General features: G+C 35.1%; 1 protein-coding gene across 1 annotated transcript in view; it reads left to right on the top strand.

Moving 5' to 3' along the window:
* Positions 1–24,836, top strand: part of AK9 (adenylate kinase 9) — a 77,316-nt gene that overhangs the window by 35,594 nt on the left and 16,886 nt on the right. Inside the window, 9 exon segments of the mRNA XM_026072043.1 lie at positions 486–587; positions 8,036–8,242; positions 9,215–9,342; positions 12,413–12,625; positions 13,210–13,488; positions 18,051–18,160; positions 19,900–20,119; positions 22,507–22,569; positions 23,378–23,581. Of these exon segments, the coding sequence (XP_025927828.1) occupies positions 486–587; positions 8,036–8,242; positions 9,215–9,342; positions 12,413–12,625; positions 13,210–13,488; positions 18,051–18,160; positions 19,900–20,119; positions 22,507–22,569; positions 23,378–23,581 (1,526 nt within the window).

The following is a 24,836-nucleotide window of genomic DNA, read 5'->3' as shown; positions in this document are numbered from 1 at the left end:
GTAATCACAGTATTTTAGTCAAAGAAAATCCAGACTCTGAAACAGAAAGAATTCTAATTCTTTTAGTCTCTCATTCAGTGAATTAAAGGCTAAACGATACTGGTTTAGTATAGTTATACTGTCATTAAGTGTGTTCTTTTGCAAGGCTTTGTTTTTGACCATAGTTTGAGCACAGAATGCAGGGTTTGTAATAAATGAAAAATATTCTTACATAAAAGCACTGAATTAAATATACTACCTCTCCTCTTTATTCACAATCATGTAGCAATTGATAGATGGTTTGCCTTTTCCCACATATCAGGTAGCTGATTTTAAAATATGTTTTGGACAATGTATGGTACCTGAGCATCAAAGTAACTCCTTGTTTGCTGGTGGTCAAATATAAGTTTTGCAGAATGATCCAAAAATATTTTTACTTCTGTAGTGCCTCCATCATCCCTCAATGGTATTGTTAAAGTTATTAATGATTATACTTGTGCCCACAGAATTTGAAGATCATGATGAGCAGCCTCTACCTGAAACCAAACAAATATCTGAGAGACAGTCCAGTGATTCTACTGGTTATAAAGAAGAATCTAAAGCTGCAGGTTAGACTTGGAGCATATATAATATCTCTTACTTGCTAGTATCAATAATTGTATGCCTTCCTTTTCTGCAAGTTTTTACTATATGTGAAAATTGGCTGTGATTATCATTCCTTACTTATTTTTTTTCTTATCAAGAAGTTTATAATAGGGTAGTTAGGGTTATTTAAGCACTTATAAATGCTATTAAAGGGTTGTTGTTATTTCATGTTAAAAACAATGTACTAAGTGTTTACACTTTGAAAAACAAACAAAAAAGCCTATTTCCACTAGGAAATACTCCTAGGAGTAGTCTAAATGCCAAATTAATAAATGTGTACAGGGATCTATGCAAATAAATAAAGTGAGTGCTCCTGACGTGACCTCTTGTCTTCAGAAATCCATGAGCACTTACTACAGGATGAAGTGATAAGCAAGGGAAATCAGAAGAAATAAAACCCCTTGAAAATCACTCTCATGGATTGTAACAAAAATAACAAGTAAATGACAAATAAATGAACGAATGAAAAAATATCAGGAAAAAATAAAATTGCAGTATTCACAAATACCTGCAGGTGATTTTAACAAATCTCAGTGCTACAGATCATTTAAAATTTAATATTATATTCATCTGACTAGAGTTAGAGTGGGTCTTCTCTTACCCTGCAAAGTATAGGGAGTTGAAAGTAATTGCACAAAAATATTAGGAACTCTGAACCAAAAATAAGATAAGGAAGAAACATGTGTATAGAGAGGTTTATTTAGCTAAGCTCCATTTAAGAATAGAAAAAATTAGCTGTTAGGAGCACTACTTGTCTTAGTTTTTCGTTATATACATAATACAGCAGCAAAAATATCTGAATGAAACTGGATAAAGAAATAGTTACTTGGCATCATGTTCCGATAGCTTTGCATTATTAAAACAATATTTGTGGGTTGAGCTGATAGCAACACAGTGGTGATTTAAGATCAGAAATGATTAGTCCTCTCCCTGAGGCAAGAGAGCTTGGTAAAAATGGGAATGAATGAATTTGAAATTTGGATGTGAATGAACAAAATATGACCTTTATTTTTCTTAGTCATCCATTGTCCTGCTAACAGCTTGCTAGTTTTCACATGGAGTCATGTTTTCTTCTTTCTGGTAAGAGGTAAAATTCTGCAGTACGTGGAACTCCATGGAACCATGAGCTGATGAAAAGAAATTCCACAATGGCCTTCTCTCAAAAAACACTTTGAAGGCAAATCATCTTTAATAAAGATAGACTATTTTAGTTTTTAACATATAAATTTAGTTTTAACATATAAATTTTACCATCTATCTATTAGGATTTATATTTATAATATAATGTATTAAAGTCCAAAAGAGAAATAAATATGATTTTACTATGAAACATTTCATTTTAAATAGCAAGTTGTTAAATATACACATTTTAACGCTTTTTGTGTTGCCTCAATCCTTCTGCATTAGAAAGAATCAATTTAATCTGTAGACTAAATTGCACTTTATTCCAAACTCAATAAATCAAAACCATGATATAAGCTTGCCCTCCAAGTACATTTCACTGGAACCCGCTGAAAATTATTTGGCAGCATATATTTATCAGTAAGTAATGAAAAGTCTGTTTTAAACAAACCACAGAATCTTTTGCAAAAAAAAATAAATGAAAATCTGTTCATAATGAAATACATATCAGTTTCAGGGAATGAAAATGCCACTGTTACCCCTCATTTGCTGTTCTGTTTATTTTGTCAAAGCCTTAATGAAGAAGACATGCTGGCTGCTCTCTGTCTCTCCTTTGGCAGGATTTAAGAGGGGCAGGAAGAACTTCATCTTTTTTTGCTGTTGAATATGGGCTGAGTGCAGAACAAGTCATATCTAGTACCAGCAGAAAACAACAAAAAAATATATTAAAGCCTTTCCTTCCCCAGCAATTCACTCAGATAATGTGGGGGCAGAAAGCCTTTGAGAAGTGTTTGTCTCTATGGTAACTACACTCAGTAAAAGCAAAGAAGACACAGAGCAAAATAATATGAGAGACTGTCACAGAGGCATTCCCTGTGAAAGCTGCAGATTTAGGAGTGTGTAGGATTGTCTCATACTACCCCTGTGATAAGGAAAAAATTACGAAGAACAGCATAGCTAGATAGACTGACAACTAGTAAATTAGTCCTCCGAAGGGAATTTGTTTGGATTTTTAAATCCATTTATTTTTAAATCATTGCTGCCTTTTTGACATATTTTTCTTGGCTGTGTTTATTATTTCTTTAAAAATCTTTTATCACTGTTAATCACCTGTGAAGCAGAATATCATAACTCCTATGTAATAGCAAAGGCACAGTTGTCTTATTTTATTTTATTTTCAATATTGTTTTTCCCTGAAACCCAGCTAGAAACAAATCAAATACCATGTAGGCAATCTTTTGATCATGATGAGGTTCAAATACCTGAACCAAAACTAAAATCATGTTTGCTTTGTCCATCTAGGAGCCCTTTCCTCTCTTCTCACATAAGGAATGTAACTCTCTCTTTCTTTTGTTGTCTTTCTCTTCTTTCAAATGTTTCTCCAGTTTGCTTAGGCCTATGTAATCTATAAAAAAACCCAAAATATCAGTATGCAATAATGGCTGCTGAAAAAGTTTCCTTATGCAAGAAAACTCTCTGGTAGAAGTAATCTAATTGAATTATGTGCCTAGAGTAGAGAAACAAGGCTGGAACATATGCTTGTCCATTATTTCTTAAACGCAGTTTATCAAAGAGGTGTAACATTAATTGTGAGTGTTTTTGAGATTAAGGGTCATATGGAAACCCTCTTTTCAAACTTTTGGGGTGGATTTGTTACTATGTTCAATATTTTGTCCCAGCTGATGTCAGATATTGATTTAAATCCATATTCTGCCTGTATATTTCCAAAGCTTCATGACCTACTCAGAACTGAGAGGTTTTTAAAGGGCAGGACTGTAAATGATGATCTGCAGAATGCTGGATCCAGACAGTACACATTTCCATCTTCAGTACATTACTGCTTTGAAAAGGTCTGTGGTTCACAAGGCAGGACACGTGATTTCTACAGTGTGAATGTGCCAAGGATAACACGTGCAAAAAGCAGTTAGTGTAAGCTAGTTAATGTATTCTTTGCTTATTTTCTTAAAATCTGTGTTCATAAAGGAATCATCATTATATAATGCATAAGTGCTACCCAAATTTATGCAGGTTTTACCTAGCTATATTTATGTTTCATTTGGAATACGTCGCTGCAGAATGCAACATAATTAATTTTGGCATTTACACATTATACTTGAATGTATATAAACAGATAGGTAGTTCCTATTTAGAACCACAAGAATGAGACAGCAATGGCATTGCAGAGAATAGCTAATGCAATGAAATGTACACAGAATGATTGTTTAACTTAGTAAAAGACAAATATTTATAAACATTTTTCAGAAAAAAATTAAGTTCTAATTCAAGATAAGAGTATTTGAATTTGAAGTCTGCTAGGTGTTTCTGTTTAGTGATATGCCTGTTTGCACTTTTGATTTATGTTTGGATTAATCATCATTCAAATAGAGTGAAGGTTAGCCACTGAGGTGTCAGTCTAATAGTTACATGTTGTTCAAACCTGTAAAAGAGGGGGAAATACATTAAGTATTTTTTGTTATGAAAAAAAAAATCACAAAAATACTTGCTGAAATACTTATATGTTAATCTATTATTTTAAAATGGCTCAATTAAAGTTTTGCAGTTCATCTTGGGAACAGCATGTCAGGACACAGGAAGGGCCAGCTGCTTCCAGTGAAACAGGGAGCCAAGTGTTGTAATACGGCCAGCAGGGCAGGGACCACACCAGCCAGGGCTCCATCCCATCACCCCTGAGTAAGGCAAGCAGGGCAGGCCCAGAGATGGCAGGCAGGAACATCCAAGAATCCAGATCCTCAAGCAAGTCCATGGCAATGAGGCAGGTCCAACGTCAAGCTAGGAAGTCAAGTCAAGATCAGGCCTGCTGAAGGTAATCAGGGTCAGAAACAGTCCAGTGATTGCCAGACAGGTTCGTAGTGACAAGGAAGACAGTCCACGGGTTGGGGTCCAGATCAGTCAAGGTCCATGAGCAGACATGGGCCTGGCTCTGATGGCACTGCAGACAGGTACTCCCACAACATAGCTCAGGCAGGGACTGAACACCCACTGCTGAACTTAAATGGAGGCCTGGGCCCAGAAGCTGGGTGCCCCAGATGAGGCTGATCAGGGCCATTAAGACCTGTTAGTGCCCCAGAGCCCTGACACAGCTTAGGAATTGCCCTAGAGTATACTATTTATGAAAAATCTCAGTTTATCAGATATATAGCAGAGGTGAATGGAAATATTGAGTGAATAAAAGTTTCAGACCCAGAAATGGAGGAGGAATAAAATTCTTAAAAGCGTCTAAGTATAAATTTACTATCTAAAGGTCTACACCCATAAGGTGATGTAGCCATTACAGTACCCAAAACTGCCATACTAATTTTAAGTGTCTGGCTTCAGGCATGGAATTAAAGGTTACAGAAATAGGCACAACAAGCAGAAGCTAACAGGGGCCAACGTTAGTGAGCCATGAGAGAACGTCAAAAGGAGACATGTATCTGAAACCCTGCATCTTTTTAGGTTTAGCTAATGCTGTAAGAATGGGACTCAGTACCTCCGGCTTTTTGGCAATTAACTCATTGGGGACAGGGAACTGGCTTGCTTTCTTCTAGAAAATAGTAGTGATACTGACCACCGCTTTGATATAATAGCTTCATGGGTTCATTAGCTGTCCAAGTAGGAGAAATGAGTTAAATGAGTTCCTTAGCTGGCAGGCACTTATCACCATGAACCCCAGCTGCTATTGCCACTTCTGGATGGTGTTTTAGTTGGTAGGGTGTCAGACAAAAGTTAGGCAACATTGCTACTTTGACCAATCCCATTATGTTTACTACTGTTTCTTGCAGAAACAGGCATATCTAATTGAAGATGTCCACCTATGTTGTACTTTATAATAGCTTTTCTTCGTAGGGCTCTATTTTGGAAAATTAAACATGGCATTTCTGAATTTCTTCAACAGTCCATTCTAATTGTATGAAAAACATTCAGTTCTGGTAGGGAAAAACATAGTTTTCTTAAAGAAAAGAACTATAACAGGGCAGTTTAATGCTTAATGAGACAGAAGTACATATTATTTGGATTTTTCAGGTTGAAGCAAACAAAAAAAAGTAACTTGCAGTGCTGCAATTTTACATAGTGAGCATTGGCCTGCTTAATGTCAGGGAGTAGCCATAAAAAAACATGTTTTTTAACTTTTCCCTTTCCTGTATTTTTAAGAAAAGGGTCAAAGCTTTTACAACACAAGGCATTAAAGCTTTCATTTTTAGTATTACCTCTCCTTTTTAGGTGTAGGAAGTTATGTAAGGAAAAATGGTAGTAATGGTCCTTTTTTGGAAAAATCATTAAAAGTTCATTGACATATGCTAAACCTGTTGTTGCTTGTGTCAAAGTCTGTTCCTGCTCTTTCAAAGCGAAAACAAGACAGACAAAAAGAGGAGGAGAAAATTATAGCAAAGTAGAAAATCGCTCTGTCCCTTGTGCAAGCTGAATCTTGTATCTTCATTTCTGGCAAAAGACAAGCACAGCATACACTCTAAGTCCCACCAAACTTACACTAATATCAGGCCATTTAAGTCATTGCTCTCAACTGTTTTTCTGGCTGTGATTTGAAGGCAGTGATGTCATACTTATTAAACAGAACACAAAAGAATAATGAAAAGAAAAAGAAGAAAATCAGGATTGAAAATGATATGTGGGCAGGGAATGGGGATAGCATCAACCACGCACATTTTTGCCTGCTGGAGACTGTTCATGATTTAGTAAGGACAAGGAGATGGTGATATCTTTGAGGCACCTCTGTATTTTCTTCTACCTGAGACAGATCTTCATATTGGGACTTCAAGGGCCTAACAATATCTAAATGGATCCTAAATGCAGCCATAAGAACTGATCGGCAACTTTCTCATTTTCTGTTGATGTGTCCTGCTGTCGATATCAAGTTTTTAATTCCCTCTGGCTTTTTCAACAAAATGAATGGTGGCAGAAGCAGCTATCCCTTTAGTTTTTGTTCACCAAGTATGCCAACACTTTTGGCATGGCAGTACATAACCAGTTTTCTCATGTTTGTTATGAGTAGCATCTGCGAACTTCTTATTTAGATGACTGCATTCTTTCAATCTCTAACTTTTGTTTACTTTTCGTGAGACAGTGTTATGAAACAGGCTTGAACTTCTCTGATCTTAAACAATTCACAGTTGACAATTTATATTTTTGCATGACACATCTTATGAGATTGTCTCTTCTTTCCCTTATTCGTTAAACAAGTTATTGTTATGCAGCAATGGCTTCATTAAGGCCAACATTTTTGTGAGTTTTTCAATCCAAGTATTGACAGTGGGAAGCCATGATATACATTTTTTGTTTTACTTTATTTCCATTTATTCATTCCATTATTATTATTATATACTTACATTATTATGCCACTTACAAAAACAGTCACTCCTTGTCCTGGAATGTATTAGCTGGGAGATTAGATCCACCATCTTTTTCTTTCTATGCCTATGAATGATTTCTAGTGCCCAGAGAAATGGGTTACACTTTTGCCTCTCATTATCAGTACTGCTTAGAATTATTCCCCACACACCTGCATCTGTAGCACTTCATAGCACCAGTATGTGGGCTCTGTAGGTCACTGGTATAAATATAGGTTATTTCTCAACATGCCTTTGTCTGCAAAAGTGAGTGTATTCTCCCCATAAGCATATGCCTGAGAAAGTGCAGAGCGAACATCACACAAAGCCACACTCCAAGGCTGTTGCTGCTTGCAGTGCTTTGCCAGTAGTGTAAGAGAAACCTATGGATATCACAGTGACTTGCAAATATGATGCAACTTCTCTATTTTATGGGAGGTAACTTCCCATTCAACAGCTGCAAGTTCTCCTGCATTCAATAGAATAAATAGGGCCAATATCCGTTTCTTCCAGGACAGTGCATTTCACAGTGATTTCACTATGCTGATTCATTTGGCTGGGAAGAACCAAAATGTATCAACAGATAACTCAGTCTGATTGGGAATTATTAGTATTTAAAAACAACTTTTAAAATTGAAGAACTACAAATAGACTTTTAAAGCATTATTTGTTTAGTTGTTTAGTTTAGTTTAGTTAAGTAACTGGACCTTGTCTGTTTTCCTGAAGAAGCATTAGTATACACTGTATCAATATAATAAATTTGGCATCTGCAAAATCTTATTGTAAAATAGTAATTTAATAATTACAAGGGGAAAAAAAGAAGCTGAATATGAGAAAAATTGTCCCACCACATTTGAGAAAAATGAAAACAAAGTATATTGATAATTTTTAAATGCAAAATGTTTTAAAATAGCATTGTCTTCTAAATACAATTTGGTTTTCAGAAATCTCACTACCTGAGTTTCCAGGGAATGGTTTTCCAGATGTACCAGAAATGGAAATAATTAAAAGGAAGATTGACCGTTTCATGCATGACTGGCAAACAGTGGAGTCGGGAATCAGTGATTCGCCTCTAGTTCAGGTTGTTGTTTTAGAGATTGCTGAGCAAAGTCCAGAAAGTCTGCTTAATCAAATTGTCCTGGTCATGGAAAGTAAGTAGTGCTGTTTATGATTTGCATTTAACCTACTCAGAGGGATTTTGGAGAGCTTGTCTTATGAATATATTAGGGGGGGGGGTTATACTGAGTTCTAAATCACTCAAATGAAGTGGGAACAGAACACACAGTGTTCTGTGAGTGAGCTGAAAAGGACTCTAGCAGCCTAGTTAAATATTATATAAAAACATAGTGAGTTAAGTGTATATATATTTAAAAAATATTAACTATAAAAATGTGTTTGTGAGAGCTCCCTAAACTTTTTGGCAGTACATTTGCCCACTTACTTATTCCATCTATTCATGTCAGGATACTAGTATGAGAAATGCACAAATAATAAAAGTTCACTCATGTACGATATTCATTGAAGTCAGTGAGACTTTCAGGGTGTGTAAGGATCCACCCACCTGCACAGACTGTGTTTAAGAGTGGATTTTTAGAGTATTAATATTTTTCAGCAAATATTTGCCTGTGTGCTCACATCTCTAACACTTCTGAGTATTGGATAAATAATATTAATAATACATTTTGCTATAATTATGCTGATGCAAGTATTTTATTAACCAAAAATAATATTATGCTGGCTTTATAATCAAATAAAATTTGACTGATAATTTGTTTAAAAGATTTTCTCCAATGAATAACATGAAAAAAACTGTTGCAAGCAGTAATGCCACTATCTTTATGTGTCTGTATGATCCTTTTATACTAGGAGTACCTATTGAAAATATCAATTTATTCTAGTCAAAAAACAAACCAGTAGATATTCAGTTTGGGGGAAAATCACTATATTAAGGTATATTTTTTCCATACAACCTGGAGAACATTTTGTTCTATGAGTAGGGGAAACGCAGTGTACACTTGGCATGATTTGCTTCCACATATGTGCTTACTTTTATGGGCAAAGAGAATGTATTTTTACATAGCCAAATGAAAAACATTGAAACAGAGAAAAATTAACCTTTTCAGAACTTTTTAAATATCATGGTTGGGTATTATCTGCTGAAGACTTAGATGAGGAAGCAGAAGACCTGGCTGCTGAAGGGGAAGCTGAAGAAGAAAATGAAATTGAGGAAGAAGAAGAAAATGTAGATGAAGTAAGCATATTGGCTTTGTTCATTTATCATTTTAATTTGACTCATTTATTTTCAGTTTGAACATAACCTCAGAGAAAGCAGATTTTGCAGATGATTTTGCATGATCCAGCATATGTTTCAAGAACTATTATACATCATATTTCTATGTTCTGGCTGATAATAGTTTTATTTCGGCAGGAAGTTTAAATACCCATGCTGGTAGAGACGATGAATGTAGTTAGTTTGGTGAGTCTGGTTAGTTTGATAACAAGGGGGGAGAGGGGATTATAAACAAGAAGACATATAATTAGATCTAACTTAACTTCTCCCAAAATTAGTATTATTAGGAGAGTAGGCCCATTGCCACATTTCACGTTTCAGGTTACTGCTAGACCACATGCCCTGATATACTTCTTTGTGAATTTTTCCTTCCATTTGCACCTCAGAGGTAATGGTTCACTATGAATTTTATTAAAAAAGACATACAATACTTCTTATAAATTGCTATAAATATTTCATAATTCTGCATCTAAAAAAATTCGCCCATTCTATGAATAAAACATTTTTAGAATCTGAAAGGAGTTGCTGTGGTTCCAAACAGACAAAGAAAAAGAATTATATTCATCCTTCAGTGAATATAGATATTAACATTTATCCCTTTCACAATTTTCATATCATAATAGTGGTCAGTAAAGGAATAAAGAATGTCACTAGGAAAACAGTAAGCTACATGACTGAAACTTTTTAATTGGAGAGTTAAACATCAGGGAATTTACAGTTTTATATTTCAATCTATTTTCATTTTTATTCATTATAATAGATTGGACAAACCTCTTAAGATAATAGGAAATAATTTGTAGCAATGACAGATGAAGACAAATTGTTAGCCAATTATTTTTGGCAAACAGCATTAGATATAACAAATATTATCTGAAGATCTATTGAAACCACAGTAGTTGCATGATACCCTGTGCCTTCAACCTTTGGAATCCTAAAAACAAGTTCAGACTACTAGGAAATTGTATGCCATTTGAGAACTGTGTTCTTTGTCAGTAAGAAGAGAGACAAATTATTCCCTACATTAAAATGTGCTAAACTACACTTTTTCTTCTAGTGAATCATACAACACAGAATAAATTCAATAAATCATAAGAGAGGCAAAGGTGAACCTTGCTTTTCTTCAACCAACAATGGTTCTGTGAGCCATCATGTAAACATCAGAAGATGCAGAGTAGAAGTCTTAATGTGCAATCCTCTGTTTCATCTCAACTACTGATAATTTCCAAAAATCCATTTAAATGAAAATGAAGGTCTAGCTTCACCATTCTTTTATTTTCATCCTTCACTGCAAGATGCCCATCCCAAAATTTATGAGAGTGGAATATACATACACTGTACTGGAATAGTATCAAATAGATATTTAAAAAATAATTTTATTAGATATACGATCTGATTTCATAATACCAGCTCTCATTGCCTTTTCTGAAGAGGTCTACTTTTTTCTCCACATTTAGAAGTAAAAGAAAGGGAATTTTAAGAACACAGTAGGAAAGGTTTTTATTATAGATACTTCAAGCTTAGGTCTTGAACAGCTAACCATGATATTATCACTTTACATTTAAAATGGTCATTCTTTCCTCAGTAATTGCCTCACTAGATTGGGCAGATTGTTTTATGACTCCGAATCTAAAAAGTACATATTTTTATAGACTCATATTCAGCTTACAAAAGATTTTGAGATTAGTTGTTAACCTGAACTGTTATAAGTTACTGTCTTCCAGCCTCCCACCAGTAACAAGAATGTTTATAAAGGCACTAGTACTTGTCCCCCATGTGTAGTGGCATAGCATAGTGTGTTTATTTAGAATCATGGAGTCACAGAATAATTTAGGTTTGAAGGGACCTCCCAAACGCATCTAGTTCAACCCCCTCCCTAAGACTAACCTCAAAGTTAGATCCAGCTTCAAAGTTAGATCAGATTACTCAGAGCCATGTCTGGATAATTTTGAATATTTCCAAGGGTGGAGATTCCACATGCTTACTGGGCAACCTGTTCCAGTGTTTGATCACCCCCATTATGAAAAAAACTTTTCTTACCATCTAACTGGAATTTCCCTCTTTGCAGCTTGTCTGTTGCCCCTCATCCTTTTTCTGTGCCCCTCTGAGAAGAGTCTGGCTCTGTCTTTTCTATAGCCCCCATTAGTTAGTTGAAGATAGTAATTAGATCCCCTGTAGCCTTCTCTTCTTAGGACTGAATAAATCCAGTTCTCTCAGCCTTTTGTCATGGATCTTGTACTTAATCAAAAGAAAATCTTATTAGAAAGTTCAGATGTAAATAGATTTATTTGTATTTTCTACTTTTTGACCATATTCTAAACAGTAACACCAGTTTGCACTATAAAAGTTATTCATATCAGGCAGGACTTTGAGAAAGCAAAACAGTTATTTTTCAAAACATTGCAAACCATATGTGTAACTGTAAATCAGCTTCAGATGAATTCTTAGGTATCAGATTTTATCTTTGACTGTTGGGTCATACTGCACTGAAAACTTCACCTTCAACACCTGGATGCATGGACAAACTTAATAAAGAAAAGTATGTCTCTATTTCTTGGAAAGAATGAAAAAGCAATAATAGACTCATCATTACGGAGATGGAAAGTCCATATGGATGATCCTGATACAAAAGTCACTTGGTCTTTATTGGGTAATTGCTTTATATCCTTATTTGTAGATCTCTAAGCACTATGTACATTCTATGGACAATCTGGCTATTTATTTGAACTTAACAGTGTTGGACAACACTGTGAAAGTATGCTACTTAAATAGTTAGGAAGAATTACATCTTGCAAGGAAGAAATGAAGTTCTTTAATTTAATGACTTAGAAACGTAGTTTGTATTCTAATGCAGAAATCATCCATTTTTAGACCTATGTGTAACAGAAAGAAATAATGTGAGAAATAATCAGAGACACTTAAAATATAAATAGTTTTGAGGATGCCTTTCTGATTCAAGCTCAATCGACATATTCGATATTATGTTTTTCTACTTAATTCAAACAGTTCTTGAAAATTTTCAAAAACTTTTCAGGAAGAAGAAAAACGTAACGAGAAGAAAAGGCACATGGGAGACACAAAACACTTTTGTCCAGTCAGTCTGAAAGAGAACTTTGTCCTTTACCCAGGACTCTCTGAACATGCAGCTAAATATCAAGAAAAGACTTACTATTTTTCAACTTCTGAGAACAGAGATAAGTTTTTGGAGAACCCTGAGGACTATGTAGCTCACAAGGAACCAATAAAAGTGAGAATCTTTAAAGCTGAAGTAAACTGATAATAACAGATTAAAGTCACTATTTTCCATTGCTCATTGTAGTAGTTTATTATTTCTGATTTTTTTCTATGTAAAGATACATATACCAGGCAAGCTCCTGAAACAAATAAAGCATGTTTCTTCCCTAGTGACTTTACAGTGTATATTTAAATTAACACTGAATGAAGCATGCAGGTAAAGCAGAAAAGAAGAAAGATGTTAAAGGTTTACAATAATCATGAGAAGTGATTAAAAAATGACAAATATTGTTATTTTTACTATTGTTAACACTTTTTTTTGTAAATGAAGGAAAGATAAGAGATGTGCAGATTTACCAGGATTGTATAATAGGCTTTCATTTTTACCTACTGGCAACACCTGTTGTAGTGTATTTGTTCAATATTTCCAGAGAGTGGTAGTCTGTTTGGGACCGTAGTAGAGGACCTGGAAGATTTAAAATGCAAAATGACTGTTCTTGAGGTGATTTTTATAATGATATTCTTGAAGTGAAAAACAGTAGAAAATGCACCGTAGAGTCCAAATTGTCATAAAATATTTCATTTTTTTTCCTACAGGCTCCTCCCTTAAGGGTGTGCTTACTGGGGACTCATGGAGCAGGTAAAACTACTTGTGCACGATGGGTAGCAGACAAAATAGGCATTTTCCATATTCAGTTTGAAGAATATCTACAGGAAATAATGATACGCAAAACTAAAAAGAAAGTTGGGCCTGATTTTGACGAAGAACCTGAAGAAGATGATGACAGCAAAATAGCAACTCTTTCACGGGAACTGGAAGACATCTCCCCAGCCATGACTGAAACTAAAATTGAACCTGAACGTGAACGTGAAATTGTAAAGAAAAGCCAACAGGTAATAATTGACCTTTTTTGTGTCCATACACAAAACAACCCTTTTTTAGGCCAGAATAGCAATTTCCAATAAAATTCTAGCTTGATAAAAATTGCTTATGTTAAATTATTAACTTGAAAATTTGGGAATAACCGTTATTTCCAGTAAAATAATGTACTTACTGACAATRTTTTCTTGTGAGTGCCATAAGCATTCTCCAAAACATTTCCTAGAATTATGTATATATTTTTTTCAAACTAATACAGATAGTTGCTAAAAGGGTCAAAGGAAGAGGATATTAGAAAAAAACAAAGTTCAGAGTAATAATGAGAAGGTATGGTTTTCTTCAAGTATTTATAATACATGGGTTCAATCTGGTGCATGTATACCAATTACACAGGAGTTTAGAAATGTTCACCAGCAGTGCTCTCTGCACTCTCCGGGGGCAAAAAGCATAGATGGAATCTACTAGCCCTTCGGTCTGATCATACCTTGTCAAAGAATCAGAAATATTTCAGTGTTCATAACAGGGTAAGCTAGTAATTCTTTTATATAGTAGGTTTTGTATTTAGAATGTAGTATTGTCTTTACTTTGCTGCAGTTTCAAAACAAAAAGGTAGCGTAAAATATGCCTTGTAGTACAAAAGTTTTGTCTCTCATGACTGGATGTTCATGATTCTGGTAAAATAATTCATGAATGATAGTTTTCAGAAAATTAGTTATTTTTCATAATCAGTTTGAATACTGATAGAAAATTTTTATAAATTTACATTCTAAAATGCATCTCTTTCAGAGTATAATTTCCCTGAACAATAAACATTTACATGAAGTAATGTTTATTAGGCCCTCAATCTATACTATTTTTTCATTCTTTTCTTAGTTTGGTTTGTGTCAGGTAGCCATTCTATGAGAAATACACCCTAAACCATAGGATAATGATCTCGCAGTCTTACATTTCCTGAAAAAAAGAATTTTTCACAACAACTTACCAGCTCAGCTAAGAAAAAGTTAATCTGAACCCAAGTTATTCTTAAAAAATTCAGTTGGAAGTCATGCCTTTCAGAAATGGGCTTCCCACAAGTATCCTTGATTTGTACTAATAGCTTCAGCGTCGTGTGCTGGTTTTGGTGTTTGAATGCTCTGCATTTGACTAGTCATTGCTAATACTATCACTATGTAGAACTGTATCTTTCTGAATTCTGGTCTTGTATCCATACTCAGTAGCCCTACATATCTTTGGTATCTTTCTTTGGATTGCATCAAAAGATAAAATTTGCTTTTTAAAAGTACAAAACATTCTAAGGTAGAAGAGATAGTCTTTCAGTATGGGAACATGTATATCTAAGTGGCAAACATCTTGTGGGCAATTAGGAGAAACTGTGATCATTTCAGTTTCTAGTCCTTTGAATTAAGCATGAGAATAATTAAATCCTTCACAATTGTGCTTGTATTAAATTTCTTTAAAGCTCATACAGCAGTAACTTTGGGTTCTTCATGCACTAGCTTAAAATACTTCAATTTTTCCCTATCAAGCAATTTTAGGTTTCTGAAAGATTTGTCTGAGATTTTTTGACTAATAAAGAAGTTAATTCTATCAGGATACTTTGATTTCTAATGGAGCCCCCAGTTGATCTCGTCAACTTGCTCATTTTTCCCAGTTTTCAGTGAAAACTGTACTTTTTCACAACTACTTAAGTACATCCAGTCAGTAAAAATACTTCATTAATGTTCATGTGTTGCATTTCATGTGAGCAGCATCATGCTAAGAGTTCAACTCAAGTTTATTGTAAATGCGATATCTGACTTTCTTGTCAAACAATAGCTGCATCTGCATTAACATTTTAGTTTCTATCCAGAGCATGCTTTAGAAACAAGTCTCCCAGTTGTCTCAGTTTCCACTCTTTGGTTCACATTATGGAGCAGTTTCAGAGTGCATGAACTGAATTCATTTTGAATGAACTAAACACAAGTACTTCAGAAACATGCCTAATGTGTTTCATCTGCTAATGGGTGTTCAATCTGCAGGAGCAGATTAAGCTAGGCCAAAATGCTCTCTCAATGCATATAGTGCAGACGCTGGGTCCACAGCACCAACTGCTTTGCTTTATGACGTTGCTGCTATTGTCCAGTGCTATTTGATGATGTAAACATAACCAATATATTAATTTTTTTTCTGAAAGTTTGCTCACTTGTTTAAGAAGCAAAGCTACACAATTAGGAAGTTTAAAAATGCATTCTTGCAATATATAAACAGACATTCAAAAGCCCACTAAACTGTTAATTTTCTCATGCGATCAGAGAGAAAAGGAAATCAGAGATTTACAAAATGAACTGCAGATTATATCAGAAGAACATATACTATTAATAAATCAAATCATTAGTGTATACTAGAATTTATTTGATGAGAGCATCAGCTAACTCCGCGGAAAATTTGAGCAAACAGTGATAATGAAAATATGTAGAACAGTTCCACAGAGCTCAGTTTTTTTTCCCCAGTGACAACTTCAAACACAATTACCCAAGTTGAACAGAAAGTTCTGAAATCCTTATTTAAACAGCTGGTTTCCATCTGCTGGAGATAACAGACCTTTTTTTTTAAAATACCATACACTGTGAACAACATGTCCACATATTCGAGGAAGAAAAAGAGTTACTGACTTGACAGAAAATGATTTTTTATTAAGATGATATCTATAGATGAATTTAAGGACCTGCCTTCCTTCCTCACAGTCCTTCATGTGAATTCAGCACAGAGAAGGAACTGAGGACAGTGCTCAGACTATTCTATTCATGCCCTCAAGAGCAGGACCATAAGGACATGCAATATTCTTGTGTTCCCTAACAAGCAGTGTTTGTCGGTGAAAACCTTGCTAGCTGAAAACCTCCCATGCCTCAAGAGTGGTAACTTGTTGAAGAAACAGTTAGTGCAAGGTAGTAGCATTATTAAACACAAAACTCTAGAAAAACCACATCAAGACAACAAAGCCCAACACTCAAAAGATAGACAATAGTAGAAATAAAGGTACCTGAGTACTCTGATTTGCTTGCTCCTCTTTCACATTTCACACTCCTATTCCTGTGCATTAGTATCCTACTCATTGGTCACTGGATATCCACTTCATTTAGTTAGCAATGTATATTTGCTTTGAGGATGAGTTAGCAAGTTATGTGGCTAATTAGAGATGGATCTGTAAAGTGAAAAAGTTAATGCTAAAGACCAAATGTCCTCACTATACACATTTCAGGGGGAAGGGATAAGAGCTTCTTTGGACTAGCTCTAACCTGGTCCCATGGACTGAATAACCATTACTGACTGCAACATGTTAATGATAGGAAGTCCTCCTGGAGCACGTTGTCCAGTTTAGTTTTGTCCGAAAGGAATATAGCTGACACAGTCCAAGACCTCTTTGTGCTGTGAAGCAAAGCATGGGGAAGATGAGGAGATTTGCTTCAAAAGTACCCTCCTGTTCCAAACTAAAATGCTCATAAAGAAACACCCTTCATGAGCAACATTCTCAGACACAGATGGCTGCTTGTAGGATCTTTTCTTTGTATGTTGTTTTCTTTTCTTTATATGTTGTTGAAGCTGAACCTGTGAAGAAGTTGGAAGGTGTGCAGAAAATAAGGCAAGATATTGAGAAGTTCTTCTGCCTTGCATAGTGAAAACAGTTCAATGCTGTTCTGGAGAAACAGATTTATCACTGCTTCTCCTACAAATTACGGTTAAATTATTGAAATTAGATTACTTGGCAGTGGCCTAAAATTTATTTTGTATCTATCTTGAGACCATTTACAGAAATGCGCAATATTCACAATCACAGTTAAACTTAATTGCTACACCTAACAAATGCACCTTCAGGACCATCTTTTAGAGCAAGCACCTATTTGCATTATCTGCAGGCAGCCTTCAGTTTGTTTGAGGCAGCTGTTTGGACAATTATAGAAATTAAAGGTGAGCAAGCAGCAGAGCATACTGTACCCATGCACACTTTGGAGACTGCTCTTGAAGAGTAATGTAAGCATAGCCAATGAAGCTGTGCTTTGTAAAGTTAAATTATTATGTGATGCTGTGTTACAAATTTGTAGTCTTTATAGTCTTATTTTAATATAGTTTTTATGTGCAATTACAGAAACTCTAATATATTTTCTGGGCTTTTGAGGCCCACTTTTACATCTATGGCTTGCAAAAGCTGAGCTAATACCAGTTAAGGGGAGATGCTATCCTTGATTGTGGAGAGGGTGACTCCTGGCATTGCCGGCCCCCAATTTGTCCCTTTCAGCTTGATGTAAAGTTGTCTCAACTCTAGGGAATTACCCAACCCTGAGGAGGGGAAAATATCACAAAAGTAGGCCAACCAGGTATTTTAGGTATAATATAGTACAGTGAAATGTAGCAAATGAGTTTACTTTGTTTCTGCTGGATTAAGCCAAATGAAGACAGTAACCAGTACCCAGACAGCTTCATTTAACCTTATTTAGTCAAAAATCAATAGATATATCATGCAAATCTTTCTTTCTTTCTGTTTTTCTTTTTCGTGGATTTTCTTTTTATCAAGGAAACAGAGTTAACTGATGAGGAAGAAGCAATAAAAGCAAATCTAGTGGATAATGAGGCATTGCCTCCAGAAGTACTTGATAATATTGTTCTTGACTGGTGGAGGAAAGAGCCATTCCGGTAACTGTAATTAGATTCTCTCTTTCTTTAACTAATCTTAAGAAATGTTTCATCCCTTGTGTCCACAGTTATAAATAACTATTGCAGACATTATTTCAGATGCTCTTGTACTTATGAAACATAACCTACCTCTCCTTCTTAGTTTTTGGTATGCTGTTTTGATTGAAATTCTGATAGTAATATAATGTTTTATGTGTTCTACAGAGTGCTGGACAAAAGTACTTAGTGCACTTGAACTGGATTAAATCCTCTGAATAGTTGGTCCTCCCTATCTTCTATTACAATAGTCATGTAGTTCTGGTAGGCTGACAGAATAGATATGTAAATAAATGTTTTATGTTTTCATGTAGCTAATAAACATAGAGAGCTGGAATCCAGCTGTAAGTATGTGGTTTCCACGTATTATAAATGTTATGTGGAAAGCAAAGACAAAATACCTATGGTCTCCAAAATGACACAGCATCAGTTATCTTTTGTGCATTCATCACAATCTCTACTCCAGTTATGTAACTACAATTGACATCCTTTCAGATCAGAAAGTATATCTGTTATGCCATGATAAATATGGAATATTTTTGCATAAATAAATCAGATAAATTACTTTCAGAGGGCAAACTGTTTTCAGGCTTTTCAGGACATACTTTCAGCAGGTAAAATCCCTTTTTCCATGTCCTATCTATTCCTTTCACTTCCATACAGATCATAGGTGCTGGAAGCTTGACCATTAGGTTGCAATCCCTGGCAGTATGAGAAATGCCTTGAAAATAATAAATGAGCTCCTCAAATAAACTTTTGTCCTGTCAGCCCACAGAYAGGAAGACAACATTCTCTTAACTGTGTAAAACTAGGAAGATCAGTTTTAGAAGAAAAGAACCAGGACAAAAAGATACCCAACATTACACATAATGTTATGACATTAAATGATTATATAAATTCAGTTCCCTCAAGGTCTGTATAATAAAGGAGAACCTTCATTATGATATATTTCATGATATATATCCTCCCTCCAGCTTTTTCCTGTAGCATCCAGGACCAGCTGTTCCTCCATCCACTCTCACTCCTTGGATTTCCTTTGGTTTTCTACAGTTTTAGAATGTCTCATACTAAAGTCTAAATTAATAAATAGAAGTATTAACTTCTCATTAACACAACATTCAGCTTTTTGGGTCTGCTCATCTAATGTGAGAGTGAAAGAGCTCCAACAAGCCATGGAGCTTTCCTGACATATCATCTGACCTGTTTTTAGTATTTGCAGGAAAGGAGATGTATGTGATGCTGAGTGGCAAGGTTCCCATCCTGTATTGGAGAAGAAATTGTCAGGAATTTCTGAAAAATAAATTGTCAGGCAACAAACTTTCTGTGATGGACTTTACCAAAATAATGTTTGTAGTATCTTCACATGGTTTGAGAGCTATGGCTGAGAAGTATAATTTTTAGGGCCATACAAACAATTTTGAAGATACAACTTATTTTGGTTTAAATTTTTTTTAAATAAGTAATCTCAGCACATTAAAACCTCAGAAGAGAGAAATATATTTGTTAGTACAATAATTTAAATACATAGTGCAATATCACTTTTGCATTCTGAAGAGTAATAACACATTAAAATATTTTTTATTTACTATTAAAATATATTTTAATAAGGGAGTTTAAGATTGCTTTTTCAAATTCACTCCATTTTCACTGTGTTGCACTTTAAACCACATTGTGTAATGATAAATATCTTCTTTTTGAATCAGGTCCACAGGATTTATACTGGATGGTTTCCCTCGAACTTTAGATGAAGCCCAATATTTGTCAGAGCGAGGACTCTGCCCTGATGTTGCAGTTTATATTCAAGTAGAAGAAAGTGACATTTTTGACCGTCTTTTTCCTCCACGTCTGAAAAAATGGAGAGAAAGACAATATAAAAAAATGGAAAAGAAAAAGAAACTGAAAGACCTGAAAGCAAAAATAAGGGTAGGTTTTCAGCACTGTCTACTTATTTGTAATTTCAGAAACACAGGTACTAAGACAGATTCTAAAACTTCCAACGCAGGAAGGAGCACACACAGAAACATACATGGGAGCCAGGAGCCACAGCCTCACACAGATTTACCAGGGGAACTGAAGAGACTTTAAGGCTCCTCTCCTCTCTGCCTCTCCCACATTACACTGCCCAGTGTGGGCAGTGCACAAATTTTAGATGCCTAGCACCCCAAGCAAAGCAGCTGTGCTGCCAGACAACAGGCAGTCTGGCAGAATGCCAGACATCTGGAAAGTCCCAGACAAAAGACAACTAGATGGAGAGACTGAATATGGCCATAAAACATCAAACACACAGCTTGACCACAGTATTGCTGTTTCACCCTGGATTCCCTGAGCATGTGCTGTTGAGTTGATCCATATCTCCCATAGGCTTACTTCACAGGCACTGTTTAGCGTATGTGCCTGTGTTTCCAATTATGACACCCTGCACAGAAATGTAAGAGCACTAAGCCACACTCTCAGTGTTGTTGCAGCTGTGCAGTCTCCCAGCTGAACAAAGATATGTTTATTACTGAACAGGCTACCACATAACAGCTGCCTTGAAATAATTTGAAACTTCTATACAGACATTTACAGTTGGCACATGCGAAGTATTCAAGGTTCCTAACTTCCTATAGAAGTGAGATATAGTACTTCACATGCACTATCAGAAAAGGCCTGAACATAAGTTACTACAGAGCAGCTGATGCACAGTAAGTTAGTACAAGGGAGTTTGGGACAAGGCCCATATGATATCAGTAAGTTATATGAACTGCTTGCACCAGAGATTGTCTCTGAAAATGCATATAAACCGTGAGAGTTCAAGTATTTCTTTGATTTCATATTTCCTGAAGCAAGTTGGAAACCTCAGTGGAAAAGGTGCATTCTAGTGAGCAGCTTGTATTGCTGTAAGCTCACCCTGTAAGGAGTTACTCTGATAACTCAGGTGGCAACTACCCGTACTATGAATCCTGAGGTGTAGGCATAAATATGGCTCCTCATGACAAAGGAAAACAACAGGCTGTTGTTTAAAACAGATATACAAAACAGCTATACAAATTGATCAAGGCATAAAGACCACCACTTAGAAGTAAGGAAAAGCCAGAATTAAGATCTCCTGAATAACGGTAATTTGATCTTTTTGTTTATGAGTATTGCAATATAGTTTTTAGTTACACATTGAATATTGTTCCATAGCATCCTTTTGGTCAGTCAGTGAACAAGTCAGAGGGTGCTGAGAGAATGCAACACTGCTGGGGGTGCGATTATCTCATTTGTTACTGAAGTTGGAGGGCACAGAGAGAGTCTGGAAAATGCAGGTGGAGCAGTTGGATGCTGCTGTAGAGTTTCCTTGTCCACTGAAAGAAGCCAGCAATAGGACACGCAGCAATGAGTATGTCTGCACTGCAGTATCGTTCATCAATACCTTAGTTTAATCAGTCACAGGGGTAAAGAAAATCAGCCTGCACAGAGCTTCTTGCCGCTCTGCCTAGAGTGCTCTGGTATCCAGGACTTTTTGTTTAGAGCTAACGTGTTTCTAACATTGCACTATTGCCTGCAGTGTTGACATATTCAGCTTCTCTGATCTCAGTTCAGGTGACTGGCATCACAGTGGGCAAGAAGAGCAACTACAGTTGAATCCTTGTCAACCTCCAGTGGCCTTGAATGGAAAGGAATGCCTCTGCCTATTACTTCTGTATTAGAATTTAGCCGTTGTGTATTTGACATGTATTTACTGAGTATGTATGGAAGAATATAGTTCAAATACTTAAAACTTGGTCAAAATTGAGCAGTTTTATAAAGACTTAGGAAACAGCGCACATTTAATGCTAGGCTCATTGATCCCTTTGTCAAGCAGCAGAAACCGACTATAGGAAACTCTGTAGTTTACTAACAGAGATTATAATAATATTTTCACTGTGTTTAGAATCACAGTGGTTTTTTTCCCTCTAATCTCATTCTCAGAAGTTGCCAAGTTAGTTTTGCTGAAATTTACACACATATTCACCTAGTACACAGAGACATGTCTGCTCTGCAAAATTTCCAGCTGCATAGATAATATTTTTGTAACATTAAAAGCAACTGGAAACAGAGTTATAAAGAGGAAAAGAACATCATTTCTAAGTGAAATTACCAATTCTACCTATTATAAGTACAGAAGAATAAATCAAAAGTTTTAAAACCTTTTATATCATACTGCTGATTGAATTACACATTCATCCTACCGAAGGGTAAAACTCACCTAATAAGTAAAGGTGAGTTCCACTTCAGAATTCTCAGAGGAGAACTTTTATTAGCAAATACTATTATTTTCTTAGATCTTCTTTTTTCACTAACAGGATGTGAAGATTGCTAAAAGAAGGGCAGAACTTTTAGCAGAACAAAAAAAAATGAAGCAGGAGGTAAGAAAACAGGTTAATTAAAAATATTTACTATAGAAGTGTTTGTATTCATATCTTTTAGAAATTTCTAGAGTTTTTAGTCACAGAGTTTTAAGGGCAATTTGGAATAGTAAAAATATAACAGATTGTCAGAAACCTCTACTTTTCAAAATAATTTGATGATATGTTTAAATTGTTTTAGAAACTGATGACTCATCAACACTAAAAGCAATTTTAAAAGAATTCTTCATATGATCCCCAGTTCAGCAAAATACTTATAAATGTGTTTAGCATATCTAATTTATAAGCATAAGAGTAGTCCCAGTCATTGTAGTCAGGCATACCTTTTAAGTACTCTGTCAAATACATTATTAACCTGCATAGGACTGTACCAGGATTTCTGCCCAAACTCAATTACAAAACATATTTATATGTGCATTGATGAACTACCTGACTGCTTATGAAATGTTGTCAAGTATGCTTTCAGCTAACAAGCTTGTTTGTAACAAAGTCCTGCCAAACTACAATACCAAATATGTAAAAAATACTCCTCTCAACAAAAATGCAATGTAGCATTGCAGTTTTTCAAGTGCTGTTGGAATTGGCACAGTGCTTCACTGTATGCATTATGTAATATCTCTGTGTTTTCTTCTGAAATATTATTCTAGAAGTTACTAGATTTTTGTTTTAGATAAGCTACCAAAAAAAGCTTTTGTTGAATTATGATTTTTCTAAAGAAAGACAGAAATACTATATGCTCCTTCAAAGCATCTGTATCATAGACATGAAACAACTGAATATTTTACATTTATATGCTTTAACATATAAGGAATATAATGAAACCAGCGAAAATGAGGATGAAAATGAGGATGTAAATGAGGATGTTGAAGCTATACTTGAAGAAGAGTTTTTAGAAGAAGAAGCAGAAGAAGAAGAAACTGAAGAAGAACAGGAGACTGATGCTCTTGAACGTATACAAAATGAAATTGCAGAAAAGTTTGATTCACAAAGAGATAATTTACAAGGTGTACAGGTACCTTATTTAATTACTCATATCATAGTATGAGGGAAGAAGCGTTTTTGGTTTGTTTTAGTGGTCAGATTTCAAAGTTACAGTGTTTGAGTGATACTATTGCTGAAGTCATGATGATCTGAATATGTAAGCAAGATGAAGGCTGTACTGAGAAGGTATATATTTTACAAAATATATAATTTATAAGACCAAGTAATATTGTTAGGAAAAAACAAATAAAAATTTGGGTGGACACACTCAGTCTTGAGGGTCTTTATTTCCTTTTTAGTAAGCCAGTTGATGTTGGCAACCAAACTGAAGGATTGTAAATATATGAACAAAATTCCATATGTCATTTTTAAGTCACTGCTCTTATTAGATAACCCTAAGTTTTTTGTACAGTTGTTATTAACATAGTCTTATTGCAATCAGTGGACATTTTATGTGTTTAAATAGTGAAAGAAACCAGTATTTGATGTATTTCAAATGTGAATGTGTACTCAACCAGATGTGAGATTTCACATAGAAAATTGAAATAGCCCAGAGTATAAAAATCAGATTAAAAAATAAAACCCATTTAATATAGAGCAAATATTTAAGTACAGCTATACTCCCAGATCTGTGCTTCTGAACTCAGTGACATCTACAGTGAGATAATCTCATCTAACTCCAGATATCTGCAGTGTAAATGACTATGTCTATGTAAGTAGATAGGTGCCATTCACTTACCTTACTCCAGGCATCTTACTTTAGGAGGAAATGAATGTGATTTAGAACCTCTCTTAACTGACCAAAGAGAAAGTTTACAGAAATTGATAGCCAAGGGGTAGATGTAAGATTTGGAAAGTGAATCTGACTTTTACCACCACCATAAGTGTAATTGATTCAAGGTTCACTTTATTTTACTAGTTGATGGATTAAATGTCAGGAAAATCAAGAATAAACTCCTAATTTTCTTTGCACTTCAAGGAAGTATAAGCTGTGTGGAAAAGATTAATGTTTTGTGTCCAGAGATTCACCCTTTCCATTAATTTTGGGGGAAGGTGACTTGAAAGTACATCAACTTTGAAAAGTGAAAATGTTGTATCTTTACTGAACATTTTTATGAACAATACATATAATCATGTATCCAAACATTTTTATGGATTTTTTATTTTTATGGGTTTAGAATGAAGCCTGTGGCTAATATCAGTTTCTGAGTATAACCTGGATTTGAAAGCTGGAATTAGAAAGAATTTAGGAAAAGGCCATTGAAAGACAATAAAAAATCCCTGTA

This window comes from Apteryx rowi, unplaced genomic scaffold (genome assembly GCF_003343035.1).
Source record: "Apteryx rowi isolate R43461 unplaced genomic scaffold, aptRow1 scaffold_334, whole genome shotgun sequence".
Classification (NCBI taxonomy): domain Eukaryota; kingdom Metazoa; phylum Chordata; class Aves; order Apterygiformes; family Apterygidae; genus Apteryx; species Apteryx rowi.
This window is presented reverse-complemented; position numbering and strand designations above follow the sequence as displayed.